At 45.2% G+C, this 16,057-nt stretch overlaps 1 protein-coding gene across 1 annotated transcript in view; it reads left to right on the top strand.

The window, feature by feature from the left end:
* The window catches only part of TBX6 (T-box transcription factor 6), a 50,333-nt gene that overhangs the window by 20,105 nt on the left and 14,171 nt on the right, over positions 1–16,057 (top strand). The window contains exons 2-3 of the mRNA XM_069649888.1: positions 2,952–3,219; positions 3,792–3,938. Coding sequence (XP_069505989.1) covers positions 2,956–3,219; positions 3,792–3,938 — 411 coding nt within the window. The 5' untranslated portion in view covers positions 2,952–2,955. The remainder of the gene's footprint in view (positions 1–2,951; positions 3,220–3,791; positions 3,939–16,057) is intronic.

Genomic DNA, 16,057 nt, shown 5'->3' with positions numbered 1-16,057 from the left:
CCCTCTTCATTCAGTTCCTTCTCTGAAATCTCCCATCCAGAGTTCTCAAGGCTTCTCTCCAATAACCACCCTTCAGGATCCCTGGGAGACCCTTGCCCCCTCCACCTGTGCAGGTACCCTCAGAAGATCAATTATCAACCACTCACTAGCAGCTGGGATCTTCCTTAGAGCATACAAAACCTCTCACGTAAAACCACTACTAAAAAAGCCCTCTGTTGACCCCCTTCTCCACTTCTATTACCGCCCCATCTCTAACAATCGCTTCACAGCCAAACTACTAGATTGCACGGCATACTCTCAGCTCAGTCTCTTTGCCGAATCCCACTGCCTTCTTGACACTGCCCAGTCTGGCTTCAGACCCATCCATGGAACTGAATCCTCCCTTGTCTCTATCTGGGATGACCTGAAAAGAACAGCAGTCTCTGAGGGCTGCACTGCACTCATCTTCCTTGACCTCTCAGCAGCCTTTAACACGATCAACCACTCCATCCTTACGAACAGACTCTTTGACCTAGGCATCAGGGACTCTGCCCTCAGATGGATCTTCTCTTTCCTCTCTGACCGCTCACAAATCATCTCTATCCATCCTTTCTCCATGGTCCCCGCCCAATTCCCCATGGAGTCCCTCAGGGAGTCTCCCTATCCACTCCTCTCTTCAACCTCAACCATTAGCCCCGCCCCACGCTCATCCGCTCCCACAATCTCACCTGTTACAACTCCGCTGATGAAACCCAATCATCCTCAAGATTCCCAACTCCCCCTCTGCATCCCGCCCAGACCTGGCATCTTGCGTTGCGTCTCAGACTTTGACCTCTGGATGATGAACAGCCACCTACTCCTCAACCCTGGGAAAAACTAAATCCCAATCTGTGGAAAAACAGCCCTCATTCCCCAACCTATCCCTTGGCTGCCCTCATTAGGACACACTCCCACTGCATCCCTCTCAGTCAAAAACCTAAGATGCACTTTTAGCTCGGACTTGACCCTCTCCCGTCATATCAATGCAGTCTCCAGATCAAGCACCTTCCACCTCCTCAAGTGGATCTTTCCATATCTCTCCTAGTCCCGTAGAGTCACTGCAATCATGGCCACCATACTCCCATGCCTAGACTACTCTAACTCGATCTACCTAGGCACGCCTGCATATCAACGAGCTACAATGGATCCAAAACTCTGCAGCAGGGCTCCTCCTCACACTCTCACCCTGAGAACACATCTCCCCCGTACTCTGGATACTTCACTGGCTGCCCATCAGCCGACAAGCCTCTTTCAAAACCATGCGCATTACCCACTGTGCCATCCACATGAAAGGCCCTGAATTAATCCGCAACAAGCTCACACGCTACCACCTCATCCAAATCCTCAGATCAGGCTCTGCACACCTCCTGGTAGTTCCCTGCTTCAGGTTCTCCAGACTAGGAGGTGCCTGTTTCTCTGTTCCCACCTCTGTTTCCACCATCTGGAACTCCATCTCCCTCACACCCTCTCTCATAGAGGATCACCTGGCCTTTAGGAAAACTCTTAACAGCTGGCTGTTCCCTCTCACTTCCTGATTCCCCCCTTCCCGCAACCTCTCCCCCCACTCACACACTAGCTTCATCCAGCGCAGTCACCCACCCTGCACACTCCCTTCCACATCATGTCCCTCTCTCAGCTACCTGACTCGTCTCTCCTCCATCTTCTGTGCTCTGACTCCTCAAACTCTGCTTGGGGTGCCGCCAAACCACATACAGAGGACTCAAGAAGATATTCCAGGAACTTGCACACATTAAGAATCCCGACAGTGGCCCGGGTATTGCACTCACATTTACTTGGAGGGTGGGCAATGCATAACACTTAAAAGGCTCCTAAGGAAAAATACATGGATCTTCTGCGAGGAGGACAATCAGGCACATCGGATCCCTCTTTCGTAGTCAGCACTGTAGGTAACGCTAAAGCACATGATGTTGGGCCATGCCGCCATAAGAAAACATGAAAGCAGGACTTCTTCGCGCTAGAAGGAGCTAGGGAAGGCAATTTATCATTTTAAGATCCACTAAGAGGGTTAACATTATGTATCCATTTAGCACTTTCGATCATCTGTGATACGTAGCACTGCTGTTTGTATATAGATTGAACCCAGACGTCGTTTGTACAGCTAACCCATTTTCTTCCCTCGCACACCGCACTTTAGTAGCTTAGTGAAGGCACAGGCTCATTCCACAGGCACTCACATATAACACAAACAATATTGCACAACACCTCTGCCATAAGAATGAAACTACCTTTAACGACAATTCGAACTGTAGCTTCCCACATCATTCTATATCTCCCTAAACACACTGTTTAGTTTATAGTTTACCTCTGCTGCGCCCATCCACACACCATTCAGACATGGGTGACTAGCAGGGCCTTGGCCACCCACACATAACTTTAAATGGCTGAAATGCAAACATGTATAATAGCTCCTCCCAATTCTCCCAAAACTTGACTCCGGTCACTCCCAGGGCGTGCAACCAACAGCGTGTTGGGACCATAATTATGGTGAAAGGCGCTATACAAATGGCAAAATTAATGAATGAATGTGACAGTGTTATGTTGAGGTTCTGCATGACATCCTTGTTTTATTTGCTTCTGGTGCCTTGTCGCACTCTGACATCTGATTCCTTGAGTGATGTCACCGTCTGGCTCCAGGTTGCTTATAGTCATTTCATTGTGTGATGGCCACTTGATAGAAGTCTGACACATTCAGAGGTGAGGTTTCCTGAGCGATGTCACAGTATGATGTTAGGTTAAATAGATGGAGTGATATCAGGCTCCTGGAGTGGCATCTGCCTGTTATCAGGTTACTCCCGAGACCTGACATCTGGTTGTGACATCAACATCTGTATTTTTCAAATATCAAAACTTCTGAATTACATTTCTTTGGTGATTAAAGCAGTGTATGTCCCATTTGTGTTGCCCTTCCTTAGGCGAATGTTCCCGCAGTGTAAAATTTCTGTGTCTGGCCTGGACCCGAATGCCCGCTACATGATGCTGCTGGACATTGTGGCAGTAGACAACACACGGTACAAGTGGCAGGAGAAGCGATGGGAGGCCAGTGGGAAAGCTGAGCCACAGTTGCCCAACCGGGTCTACATCCACCCGGACTCCCCAGCCAGTGGTGAGCACTGGATGAAGCAGCCTATCTCCTTCCACAAGATCAAGCTCACCAACAACACCCTGGATCAGATGGGCCATGTAAGGAGGGCAATGTGGGAACATGGCGGGACTATCAGATGGCCCTCATCCATACATGGGATACACAGGACTGGGGCGGGGAGGGGGGGGCGGTAATATCTTTGAAGGTGATCTGTACAGAACCAAGGGAAGGAAAAGGGTGTCTAACATGTTTCCTACAAGTCTATCGATGGGGGTTTCTTGCGAACATTGCCCATAGATGACTACAGTGAAATGGAGGGGGGCAAGCCTGTAAAGTGGGCTCTAGTGGACTAAGTGAATGGGCTCTGTTGACAATATTGACCACACAGCTCTGAGGGAGATGATGCATGCCTAATTTAAGCTGATCAAATGCAAGTCCAATATAAACCAACCAGGACTACTGTAGGTGTTGTGTATTCTATGTGAAAGTGCTGTAGATCCAATCTGGGCCATGTGGGGCAAAGGAGTCGGGTGTATGCCCAATTTCTGGAAGGAAGGACTAATGGAGTTGGCTGCGAATACCACATGGGTCATCGAGTAGTAAAGATGGGGGCAGTGTATGTTTTTGTGTGTTGTTTTGTAAGTATTACACAGCCTCTTCTTCTTCCCAGATCATCCTCCACTCCATGCACAAGTACCAGCCGCGCTTCCACATTGTCCAGGCAAATGATGTCTTCAGTCGGCGCTGGGGAGGCTGCTCGTCCTTCACGTTTCCCGAGACCACCTTCATCACGGTCACTGCCTATCAGAACGAGGGGGTAAGCTATGTGTCTCTTTCAGTCTCTGCTCATCAGCCTCTGCTCGTCAGTCTCTGGTAGTGTCCATCAGTTTCTGTCTCTGTCCCACAGTCTCCACTTGAGTGTTTGTCTCTGCCCCCTTCCTTCAGTCCCACCTCTATCCATCCATTTTCTCTTTCTCCCTCTCTCTGCCTGTCTCTTTGTGAATCTGTCAGTCTCTGCTTCCATTCATTAGTCTCAGCCTCCAGTAGTTTTAGGGACAGATTCTACATCTCGGAAAAGGGGATGGCAATGCTTTTTTCCCCGATCATATCACCGGAATGAGCCTTTGGTCCCTCTCTGTGAAATGCAATCCCAGCATCCATAACCATGTGATGGTCCAGTCTTTATCTCCTTGATGCCTTCAACTCCCTCAGCTCTTCCCCTATCTCGTCCCTGGTTGAGGCTACTAACTAGAGTCTGATTGCTGTATAATTAATTGCTGCTCTTATGCCAGAAACGCTGCAAGTCGAGTGTCCCCTGTATTGTATGAATTCTCCCACCATTCTGATTCCCTGGACCTTCCCAATGTTTATTTTGCTCCTTTCCCCTTATATCTGCTTATCTGGGTTATTTTGGAGTAGTCCGTGTGGCCTCTCTACAGACCTGACCTTCCTCACGCAATGCCCTGAAAAACATAAGAATGAACGTTGCTTTGACTGTATGGCTGTGGCAAGAACTGCTGGCCTACTGCGGCTCCCCACGGATTGCAGGCGATGCTAGGACGTGGCCGCCCACTTCCTCTGCAAGAGAATGCAGCCATCTACAACCTCTGCAGTGAAGGGGATATAAAGCTTTACCTATCACATAAATACATAAACTGGCCCAAACCTTGCTGACAATTCTTTAATTAGATGTACCGCTGCCCATGACTGTTCCTCTCTGCCTGCCTTGTCCATCCCTTTAGCAGTGTAGGCTGCATGCTACCCCTTGACAGCTCAACACCAACAAAGAACGGCTTATGAAATGCCACAGCAACTGGCAGTGAGGCTAATTTCCGGTCGATCACGGCTAGCAGGACGTGACGTCACGCTTGCGCTCTTCAAACCGTTCTTTTCTCTTCCTCAGAAGCAGCACCAGCCCCTATGAATTCCCTCTATGGGGGAGGATCGGAGTTCCTCGTTTGAATGGCACTAGAATGATCCCTCCCACCAGCTGCAGAACCTTAATACGCCCATAAGGCGACCCGCCTCTCATGGGAAAACTCACGGGCTTACAACACATACTCATGGAGATGGTACACCCGACCCCTACTGATATTAAATAGAAAACATGGTTGTGTAAAAAAAAAAAATCTTAAATTGTAATTGTAAGTAATAAATGTTGAGCGGGCAATAAAACATAAAAAAAAACACAAACGACTGAAAGAAACAAAAAAAACATCAGGAAGAATTCGATTTCTGGTTGGTGGTCGGGGGAAGTTGGTAGGGGAACCTCAGAGCAGCAGTGCCAAGTATAGTATTCTCTCTATGTTACATGAGTCTTGATTGTGCCCATTTAGCACATAAATGCCAGTCTCAAGTATACCCACTGAGCACATAATTCACATTAATCACTGCACCTCAGAGACAGCATCTTCTGTGGCATGCAGGCTGGGTCGGTGGGCTGGGCTGTGCTGGCCTGCCAAGCACAGTCAGCCAGCCATTCGTGGGCAGGTCTGGAGGGGACAGCCGACTTCACTCTCGGGATTCATTTTTAGCACACACATTAACTATTGTAGCGTTGGGCAATTACCTAATATGATAGGTTATTTATAACACGCTTAATACCCAGAGGTTTCTTAGCGCGGACCCGGGGATCGAACCTGTGGTGCTTGGTGTTGTCTTGCTTCCAAGGCGCACACATTGTTCCTGAGCTATACTCCCAAGACTAATATGTGCTGGTCTTAGTGCTGGGGCAGTGACTGAATTTGCAGTGGTTACATTGACGCTTGGCCAGTGGAACCACTTAGTGTGGCTAGTTTTTGCACTTTCTCATTGTCAAGATAAGCATGGGTGGAAGGACTGGCACAATGACCACATGCGCCTGTTTTACAACTGGCGCTAACAGCAGCACTTACCTGGTCTTTGTGCAGTCCCTAAAATCCACTCAATTCACGTCTTCAACTCAGCACTTGCACAGCACAAAATGGGTCATCATATCCCCATCGCTTGTTTAGTCCCACCACAGTGACCAGTATGGCAGATCAGAATACGTATAAAATGTAGAAGGAAAATAAACAAATGGTAGATTTGATCGAATTTCGGCTGAACGAAAATTTCGAACAGCCGAAAATTTCTATCAAATCTACCATTAGGTGCCATTATAGTGAACAAGGGGAGCGGGGGCTGCAGGGGTGTCCCCTGTACCCTTGTTCACTATAATGTCATCTGGGGTTGCGGGGGTGTTGCTAAACCCCTTCAACTCAGCACCTTGCAAAACAACCTGCGGAGTTCCACAAGGCTCATCACTCTCCACCACGGCTCTTCAACATATACATGATTCCTCTCATCAGAAGACATGGTCTCACTTGTTACAACTACGCAGACAACACACAAATTATCTACAAAATCAACACGAGTGGAGAAAAAGAGCCAACCCGTATCATCTGCCTCACAGAAATAAACCATTGGACTTGTACCAACAGCCTTGAACTCAACCCAGACAGAACAGAAATCATGATCACGCTCAAGGACCTGTCAAACCAACTCCACATTCCATGGGCTACTGAAATGGGCAATCGACCAGAACCTTCCAGAGTAGTTAAAAACCTCTGAATATTAATGGATAACGAATTAACACTCAAACCACAATTCAATGAAGTAGCAAAGAAGTGCTTCTTCCAACTACACACAATCAAGCTGATACTACCTTTCTTCACCTTCCCACATAGAGCACTCACCGTCATCTCCTTTGGGATGCCAAGAATAGACTACGCCAACAGCCGGACTATGCTGGACTACGTTTCCAAAAAAACGCTATGAATAACGAATGCAGCAGCAAGACTACTACTGAGATTCACTAAGAGAGAATACATCACACTAGCACAGGGAACCCTACATTGGTTACCAGTTAAAAAAACAATCTTCTTCAAAACAGTCTGCATAACCCACAGAGAAATCCATGGCCAACAAATGGAATTTAATACAGGGAAAAACCAAATCAAACACTAAGGTCTAGCAGCGACATCCGCCTTGAACCAAAACAATACTCAAAGCAGAAATTTGGTGAATCATCATTCTTCTGCAACTCTGCAACACTTTGTAATTCACTCCTGAAAGGAAATACACCAAACAAGTGAACAATAAATACATATGAACAACAGAAGACCACCTAAAATTCTGAAAATTGCTAAAAACATGGCTCTTTGACTCACCAAGCTAAACAGGAAACATTACGTCAAAGAGAAACACCCAAAACAACCAAAATCTAATGAGCTGAAGCCTGGATAACCCAACTAAAGAAAGCATTTAAAGTCAAACCACTACAGAAGAATATAAACCCTTCCAGACCAACGAAAATCATCATGCATAGAAGGGCGCATATCACTCACATTACTAACTAACCCTACTAAAATCTTTCCAATTTCCTGCATGCTCACCCTCAAACATCAAACAAAACACACACATACCTCTACCACAGCAGAAACCTAAAACCCCCACAAAAGGTGCACACTCAGCAACACCCAACGGAAAACCAAAGCAATTACACACAAATCATCCCACACACATTCACACAACAAACACGAGCTAACCCGTACCAGCTAGAAACAAACCCGGCACACAGTGACAGGCTTTGCCGAACTACAGCTAGCCACAGCACATCAAAGCTCTCTAGCTCTTTCCCTCTCTATCCCACTACATAAAGCCCTCTAGCTCCTCCTTCCTTTCCGATCCGCAAAAGCGTCTGGAGACCATGAAAACAGCAGCGGTGCACGGTATAAATCACAATAACATAACACCTATTGTACTAATACTTTAGCAATCACTGCATAGTCACAGTTTAAACAAACTGAGAACATTCCCATTTTGGCCAGTATATTCCCAGTTTGCGCCATCACAGCGTACTCAATTTACTCTTGCAGAATGTTTCTATACTCACACTGTACTATTACAAATTACCTTTCAAACCTAGGTCACTGTTAGTCAATTCAAGTAAACTCACATTTCGTTGTTACAAAATTGTAGTCTATGCAAAGTCTGCAGAAGACCAGTACATTCAATTTGACATACCCAATATATTCCCAGCTAACTATCAGAGTATATCCCACTTTGGCGGCTCGAATATTGCCCATGTTTGACAGTGTACTCCCAATTTGACAACCCCTGTTTATTTTCAGTTTGCAAAATCCTAAAACATGTCTATTTTGGCAACTACACTACAAATCCAGTTAGCAAAATCCATGTATATTCCCATGTGGACAATCCCAGTATACTCCCAATTTGATAAACCCAATGTATGCCCGCATTTGTACACAAAGTTTACGCTTGGTTAAAAAAAGCAATATACCTAAAGTCTGAAAATCTAATTAGAGACTCATTTTGTAAAATCCCGGTTGGACAACGCAAGTATATTCCCTGTGTACTGCCAGTTTGACGAATGCAGAATACTCAGATTGCAACCAAAGTACATTTCTAGTTTATACAATCCTATCACACTCCCAATTTGGCATTACAACACTCAAGAAGTCACACAATTACAGTACATTCAGAGGTTTGTAAACCCACTTTCACATTCATAAAAAAGCTCCCAGTTAGACAAGCCTATTATGTTACCTCCTTCCAGAATTCCAATATCTGTTTCTAGTAACATTTCATTTTTTTGAGGTTCTAGTTCCCTAACCTTGTGGGCCCTCAAAACATGTTGCTGGCTTCCTTAGTTTTGGTTTATTACTCATCTTTTGTGGCCATGGGGACTTCTGCCGAACCCTTTTCTGGTTTGCAACCCCTTAGTAGCCCATCCGTGCTAGCCATGTGGCTATATGAATGGGGTACTTTCAAGCACCCCTTTTTTGTCCTACGGTAAGTATATCACCCTGAAAGTGTGTGTGAAGTAAGCTGGCGACAGCTGCTATTTAGCTTTGACTTCACCAGCGGTGAAGTCACTGTTACAGCATCAGCAGTCCAATACACCTACCTGATAGCCATTATTTTTTAAAGCAATGCTTCTGGACATTTTGTTTTTGCCCATCCCTTTGCCAAAGCTAAAACGACAGCTTTGCTGGCATAGGCTGATCCTGAACCTATAAAGGCACCCTCAGTATGAGCATGAGTTCAAACTGCGGGCGAGAGTTCAAACTGCGGGCGAGTGATTTAAAATCCACTAGACTTCCCAATCTACATCCAGTGTGGGTAGCCAGTGTGTTTGGCAGTTGGTCTGGCCAGCCGGAATGGCTGGTCGCAAGAACCCATGCGTGCTGCCCCATTGTGGGATTGAGGGGCTGGCTAAGGTAGCCACTGGGTGAATGTATTATCGGTGGTATACGCAGTGCATTCTGCAGAGATTGTATTTATTTGTTTACTTTATTTAATTGTTCTATTATAACGCGTTTAATACCAGAGTTTGGTTTCTAAGCGCGGATCCGGGATTCGAACCTCTGTTGCTCTGCGTGGTCTTGCCTCCAAGACCAGCATGTTGCCCCTGTTCTATATTTGAACTCCTGGAAGACAGCTGCTGAAAATGGATTGCTGCTGAACCTGGGTGGCCATGCTGGTTGGTTACTTTGTAATTGCTCCTGGGGCTTTCTCCTTAGGTGAAATCCCATGCAGGGCTTCTCCTCCGCTTCTCCCAAGTCTCCTTTGATGAAGGAACTACCCATTTCATGATGGGGCAGTTTCCAGTTCTCTGCTGGGCTGCCTCTTTGTAAATCCTTCCTCTGGCCCCACCACCTTGAGGTGGAGTGTCCTCCTGACCTAGATGTCAGATGGCTTGCTGCTGCATTACTGCAGCTCTGTGTCGGGACATCCTGAGCCCCCATCCTGGGAACAATTCCTGCTTGCTGACTGCCCCTTCCTGTCCCCCGAGCGCTCTTGGAGCCTTGGTCAGGTTCCTTTGTGCTCCTGTCACCTTCTTTTTGGATGTTGTCGCTTCTGCCTTACAGGTTGTCCTCATTGGTGTCCTGTTCTCTGCTCCTTTGGTTCCTTGGGATTTTCACTTGGTTATGGGCTGGAGTTCCTTCAACGTGGCGTTCCCAACTGCTACAAACCCAACCTAAATATGGCACCTAAACTCACCATTCAGGGTATTTGGAGATAAAGTGAATAAAGTGCTTATGACCACTCTGTCATATATTGAGATATTTGAATTGTAATGTTATCCTTGCCGCAGCGGTATAACTGTGACTGGTATTCACTTTTAGTCAGCCTGGGGGTAGGAAATACTAGTGGTAAACATTTAGTACAATAGCTGCGCTAAGAAAGAGCCAATAAGTATGGTATTTGTTAAAGTTTATTTAGGGTTCTAAGTAAGATAGGTGTTAGCTAACAGCACCTACTATCTAACTTAGAACCGTAAATAAACTTTAACAAATACCATACCTATTGACGTTTTTCTTAGCGCAGCTATTGTGCTAACTGGATACCACTACTAAACCCAACCTTCTACTCTGTTTCTTGGATACATCTTTAAGTTAGTACTTGTTCTTGGTCCTGTAATCCCAATATATTCTTCGGATTCTTCAGTCTTCGTCAGGGGTCACATGGGTCTGGGGTAGTGGGGTTTGAGTGTTTACCCTCCGCCATCTTTCCTGTTGACTTGGGTGGGCTTGTGCTCCCTCATCAGCCAGCTTTTCCTGGCCTGCCGGCCCTGAGACTCTGGCCTGGGACTCTTCTTGGGGGGGTCTTCTATGGTGTTCCCTGGGGCAGGGCACTCCTTCTGCTGCATCTGGGGAGGAATAGCACTTCTCTTATGTGTTTCCATAACCGCGGCAAGTTTATAACTTGTGCGCATTTGTGCTGTATGGGAAAACGCTTGAAACCTCTGGAAACTCATCTAAAGTGACTACCTACCTGAACATTAACTTTGTTCCTAGGTCCCCCCTCCCCTGAGGTTCTCGTATTTCCAGGACAGTTGAGTATGTTTAGAAAGTACCAGTCATTTTATATTAATGTGTGATTAAAAGTAATCCGCTAATTCTTTGCCATTATGGTTGTGTATACAGGGTGGGGACAGGGGAAGGTAGACAATGAATTACAGCAAGGTTAAACCATTGCATTAATAGTGCAAACCTACTGAGAATAAGGGAAGGGGAGACAAAATTACTATGCCTTGTGAGTGTTCTGAACATGCAAGTGAACGTGTGTTTGTATATTACTGATGCTTACGACTGCCTTTACTGTTCCTGCTATAGCCCTACAATGTGTTGGTTATTCTGCCACCAGGGAGTTATCCTGATATTGGCTATAAAGTTGAGAAGGTTTGGTCTGATGGCGTTTTCTGTTTGTATAATAAACTGTCCAGCTCTTGTATATGGCCTAGTAATTATGTCAACTTCATTTTGCTCATGTAGAATGCTATGATAAAGAGCGCACATAGGTTCAGTGCATCTGTGTATCATCCTCTCTTCTGTTGGCTATTGGTCCTTAACCAAACCAAGCGACAAGCCCATCGCCTCATGAGAGGGAAGCCTGATCCCTCTGTTATGTCACCAATTGAATGATTTGGTCAATATTGATGGTCTCACCCCCACCCCCTCCTTGGGGAGAGATCTCTTTACACCCCCACCTTCAGCCCAAAGGGCGGTTACAAAATCTCCCTTCAAGCTCTGTAAACGCAATACCCATAAACACCCAGACTGAAAATCTGGTATACTCTCAATTTGCTATCACCAGTTTTCACAAGGGCCTGTACATTCCCAGTTTGGCATCCCAGTAGACTTCCAGTTGGACAAACCCAGAATGCTCGTAGTTTGACAGCCCTAGCATATTATCTGACGTTTGCACAATTACAGTGGATTCCTACTTTTCAATCCTACTATACACCCTGACTGGTGACAAATGGTTACATGTCTTTATAACGACACATTTTTTGAAGAATGCACTTACCCCTGTTTCCCCCCTAAAAACCCACCCCAACTCTTTCCCCACAAGATTTAACACTTTAGCCCACCCCCACATACATGTTCGTTATATGTTTCGTATTTGTATTTGTGTTTTATTTATTTGTATAGCTCACCAAGCCCTAGGGCATCTGGGCGCATTTCTTACATAGACATGTTACAAAAGTTACAGTGACAACAATAAGGTTACACAATTTACAGAAATATACATCTGAAAGGGATATAATGAACAGTGTTTACAAGAGAGATGACTAATTACAGTGAGCTTTCTTGCATATGTTACAAGTATGGGGCTACCGAGGTAGGTGTCATAAAGCAGAGATTGTCCAGGATTCTTGTGCGAGGAGCCACATTTTGGCATTTCCCCTGAAGGGGTGGTAGGTAGGTTCAGTTCTTAGTGGTGATGGTAGAGTGTTCCATAATTTGGCTGCTAGGACAGGGAAGCTACTACCTCCTGCCTTGGGGATTTTGAGGCAATGTGCCTGAGCTGATCTCATCGGGCGATCTGAAGTATTTTGTGAGAATTTCTTAGTCAAATAACTTGGTGCTAAATTAGCGAGGCACTTGTGAGTAAGTGAAATGGTTTTAAAGGCAATCCTTTGCTTGACCGAAAGTCAATTCAGATTACGTTTTACATCAGATAGATGCTATGATCGAGGAATATTCAGGGCTGCCCGAATCTCGTTGTTTTGAAGAACTTGCATCTTTTTCGTTATGAAAGATTCGATATATATTAATTCTTCATAACATTTTCATTATAAAGACTGTATACTGTGACAAATGTTCTGTGTTAATCCTGAGCAACAGATTATAAATGAAAAGCACGTCGGGCCTGCAAGCAGGTATCTCTCTTGTCTTAAAAAGATTCCAGCACAAAGTTATAAAAATGAGCCACTGTCCCTTCCTGTGAATCAGTGATCTTCCAGTGTGCCATTCCCCCCTGACATACTACCCAGGGATGTAGACCCCCCCCCCTCTCAGTGTCCTTACTTTCAGGGCGCATTTGCAGATTCCAGAGCAGATATCATCCTCAAACACCCTACCCTCATCATTGTGGATGATGTTTAACTATGGGCAGAAGAGCCCTCAAGTTTGATTGTAAGTGCATGTTAAAATAATTTAAGCACTATGAGCATGGACTAATGTGTATACAAACACAGGTTTGATCTTATTTTAGTCCTAGAACATACTCTCCAAATAGACAAACAAAATTCTGGTTGTTTTGTTTGAACGCGTTTCAATTTCATTTTCACTTTCACACACCTCCACCAGTTTTATACAATCTGGACACTCTAACCTCTCATACCAGAGATTGGAAAAATCAGACATTTCTAGTCTTGCTTGATATGTAAGTTGCTTAAATTCGGTGCTGGGTGGGCAGTTGCATCCATGTACCGACCAACCGAGAAATCTCAACAACGGGCTTGCCTCATTTTTAGACCAATGCTTTCCAAAATGATTGATTGCTAACATAGGACCATAAAATGCCCTTGGCTCTCACTAACAGTCAAAGAAGCAAATGCCAATAAGAGAAACCTGGGGAGAAAATGGCATGCAACATTATATCCTGTTAGTCAATTTTCCATAAACACCTAGCAAATGGTATCAAGATGTTTTTACTCAGGAAAAAGTGTTTTTGTCATTAATAGATTCCTGGAAGCTAAGGATGTTCAGAAAGGGCTTTTTAATATCTTAAATAATTTCTCTAATCTTACAGTCTTGAATTGCTCCACCTTGCCTACAGTTTTTACAACAAAAATTGAAATAGCTTACAATTAGCACCCGGGGGGTCAGGGAGGGAGGAGGGGTCTCCAACCAATCAGGAGGCCGGTAATGTGGACAGAATCTGCCAGTAACGAGTACCAAATTATTTTGCCCACCACCCACTGTACCTAAATCGAGGTGTCTGCCATTTATTGTTGTCTTGGTGGGTACCCCACACATGCCCTTTCCTCTCTCTCCCACTCCAAGACCCGCAAACCTCTTCCCCATCCCATGAATCATTGCGATCCTCCCCCCAATCACTTAAATTGTTGCTGTCTCTATCGCGGCTGACCTCACACCCGCTGCGAGCGGAGCCATAGAAATAGGGAAGGCACTTACTCTGTTTGAAATGTTCTGCAAACGAAATCTAACTACAACTGCTCCTTAAATTCACATCCTCTGGGGCGACCACTGCACGATTCCTTTTGTGATTCGAGCTCCAGTCCGAGTACACGCCACCCACAAAAATCTTCGTCCAATCGTGAAAAGGCACCGCAAATCTCTAAACACAGTGGAACTCAACGCCATATTGGAATCCACACAACCATACAACTCTCGCCTGAATGCACAAAAATTGAGAAGATCCAAAAATGGATCACAGAAGCCCTAGACTTTGTAGCACTGAGGAAACTCTTCACCCTCTCCCAGAAGAAATTTGCTGCAAGACAGTTCACCCCCACCTCTGAGCTTTGAAGAAAACAAACTGTATAATTGTATCATGTAACCACATCCTCTCCTAAAGCACCCAGATACCTCTGGGTCCGGCACGCTATATAAATAAAATAAACAAACAAACAAACAAACAAACCAGAAATTAGAACAAGCATGGAGGAAACATTATAAATGGGCCAAAATTGCATGCTAAAAAAATGCACTATGTTGAACAAATCTCGAAAGCAAGCAAAACACTGATACACGTTCAACATCATTAACGAGATAAGCAACCCGACAGTATGCAATAACGACCCCACTCCCTCTGAGAAACTCTGGGACAACCTTGCAAGCCACTTTAAAAACAAAGTCATTCATGAACCTTCCGCAAGTTATTAACGCTGTGCACAAGTACATCAGCAACAATATCACCACTTATCCATCCCCAGAAGCAACCACAATGCTGGCCTGTTTTACAGTGATCTTCACAGAAGGCTTTACTAAACTAATGAAGGAAAGCAACCAAGCCGACCCCATCCTCAGCAAATCACACCTGCACAATACTTCCACAAGCTCATGAACCACTCGCTGGAAACAGGAACTGTCCCCAGAAGCTGCAAATCCATTTACATTAAACCCCTTCTCAGAGATCCCATAGGAAGCACGGATAACCCTGCAACTACTGACCACTATCCAACATCCCTTCCCCAGCCAAACCCATAGAAACGTACATATAAGGACAAACCCTAACACACGTTGAAACCAACCACCTAATGGACCAGGCACAAGTCAGTTTCAAATCTATGATAGGGACTGAATCGGCACTACTCTGGGACAACCAGAAATGAACGCAGGCTCCGACACGACCTCTGCACTTATACTATTAGACGTTTCAGCAGCTTTTGACACAGTCAACCGTGCAAGCCTCATTCAAATAATAGAAGAAACAGGGGTAAGCAACATCACGCTACAATGGATGAAATCCTTCCTGACAGAAAGAACGGATACAACCTGGCTACCCCCTTTCTGCTTAACCTCACGCATACTCACATGTGTTGTTCCACAAGGCTCATCCCACACTCCACTACTCCTCAACATCTGCATGCCTCCTCTCATGAAACTCAAACGACACAAGCTTGTACATGCTACAGCTACTCAGATGCCACTCAACTCATCTACAAAATCCCCAACAAGCACATAGACCAAGCTCTCATCAATTGCCTTTTACAAATCAATACATGAATAAGCAACAGCAACCTTAAACTCAACCAAGATAAACCTGAAATCATGATCACGCAAACAGCCCTTCCATCCAGCTGCCCATTACATGACATATGGAAATGGGAACAATACCAGAAGCATGGTTAAAAATCCCGGACTCCTGATTGACAATGAGCTTACACTGGAACCTCACGTTATCACAATAGTAAGACATGCTTCTTCCACATATGACCTATCAGATGGCAATTACCCCTTTTCACTTTTCCACACAGAATACATGCCCTTATCTCACTTGCCACGTCAAGAATAGACTATGCCAACAGCTTCTGCCTTGGCATGCCCGTCTACCTCACCAAAAAAACGACAATGAACCCAGAACGCAGCAGCAAGATTACTTCTGCGACTCAACAAGAGAGAACACATCACACCA

Source organism: Ambystoma mexicanum, chromosome 3p (assembly GCF_040938575.1).
Source record: "Ambystoma mexicanum isolate Mex_15411 chromosome 3p, UKY_AmexF1_1, whole genome shotgun sequence".
NCBI lineage: Eukaryota > Metazoa > Chordata > Amphibia > Caudata > Ambystomatidae > Ambystoma > Ambystoma mexicanum.
The sequence above is the reverse complement of the archived record's forward strand: the minus strand, read 5'-3'. Positions and strand labels throughout refer to the sequence as shown.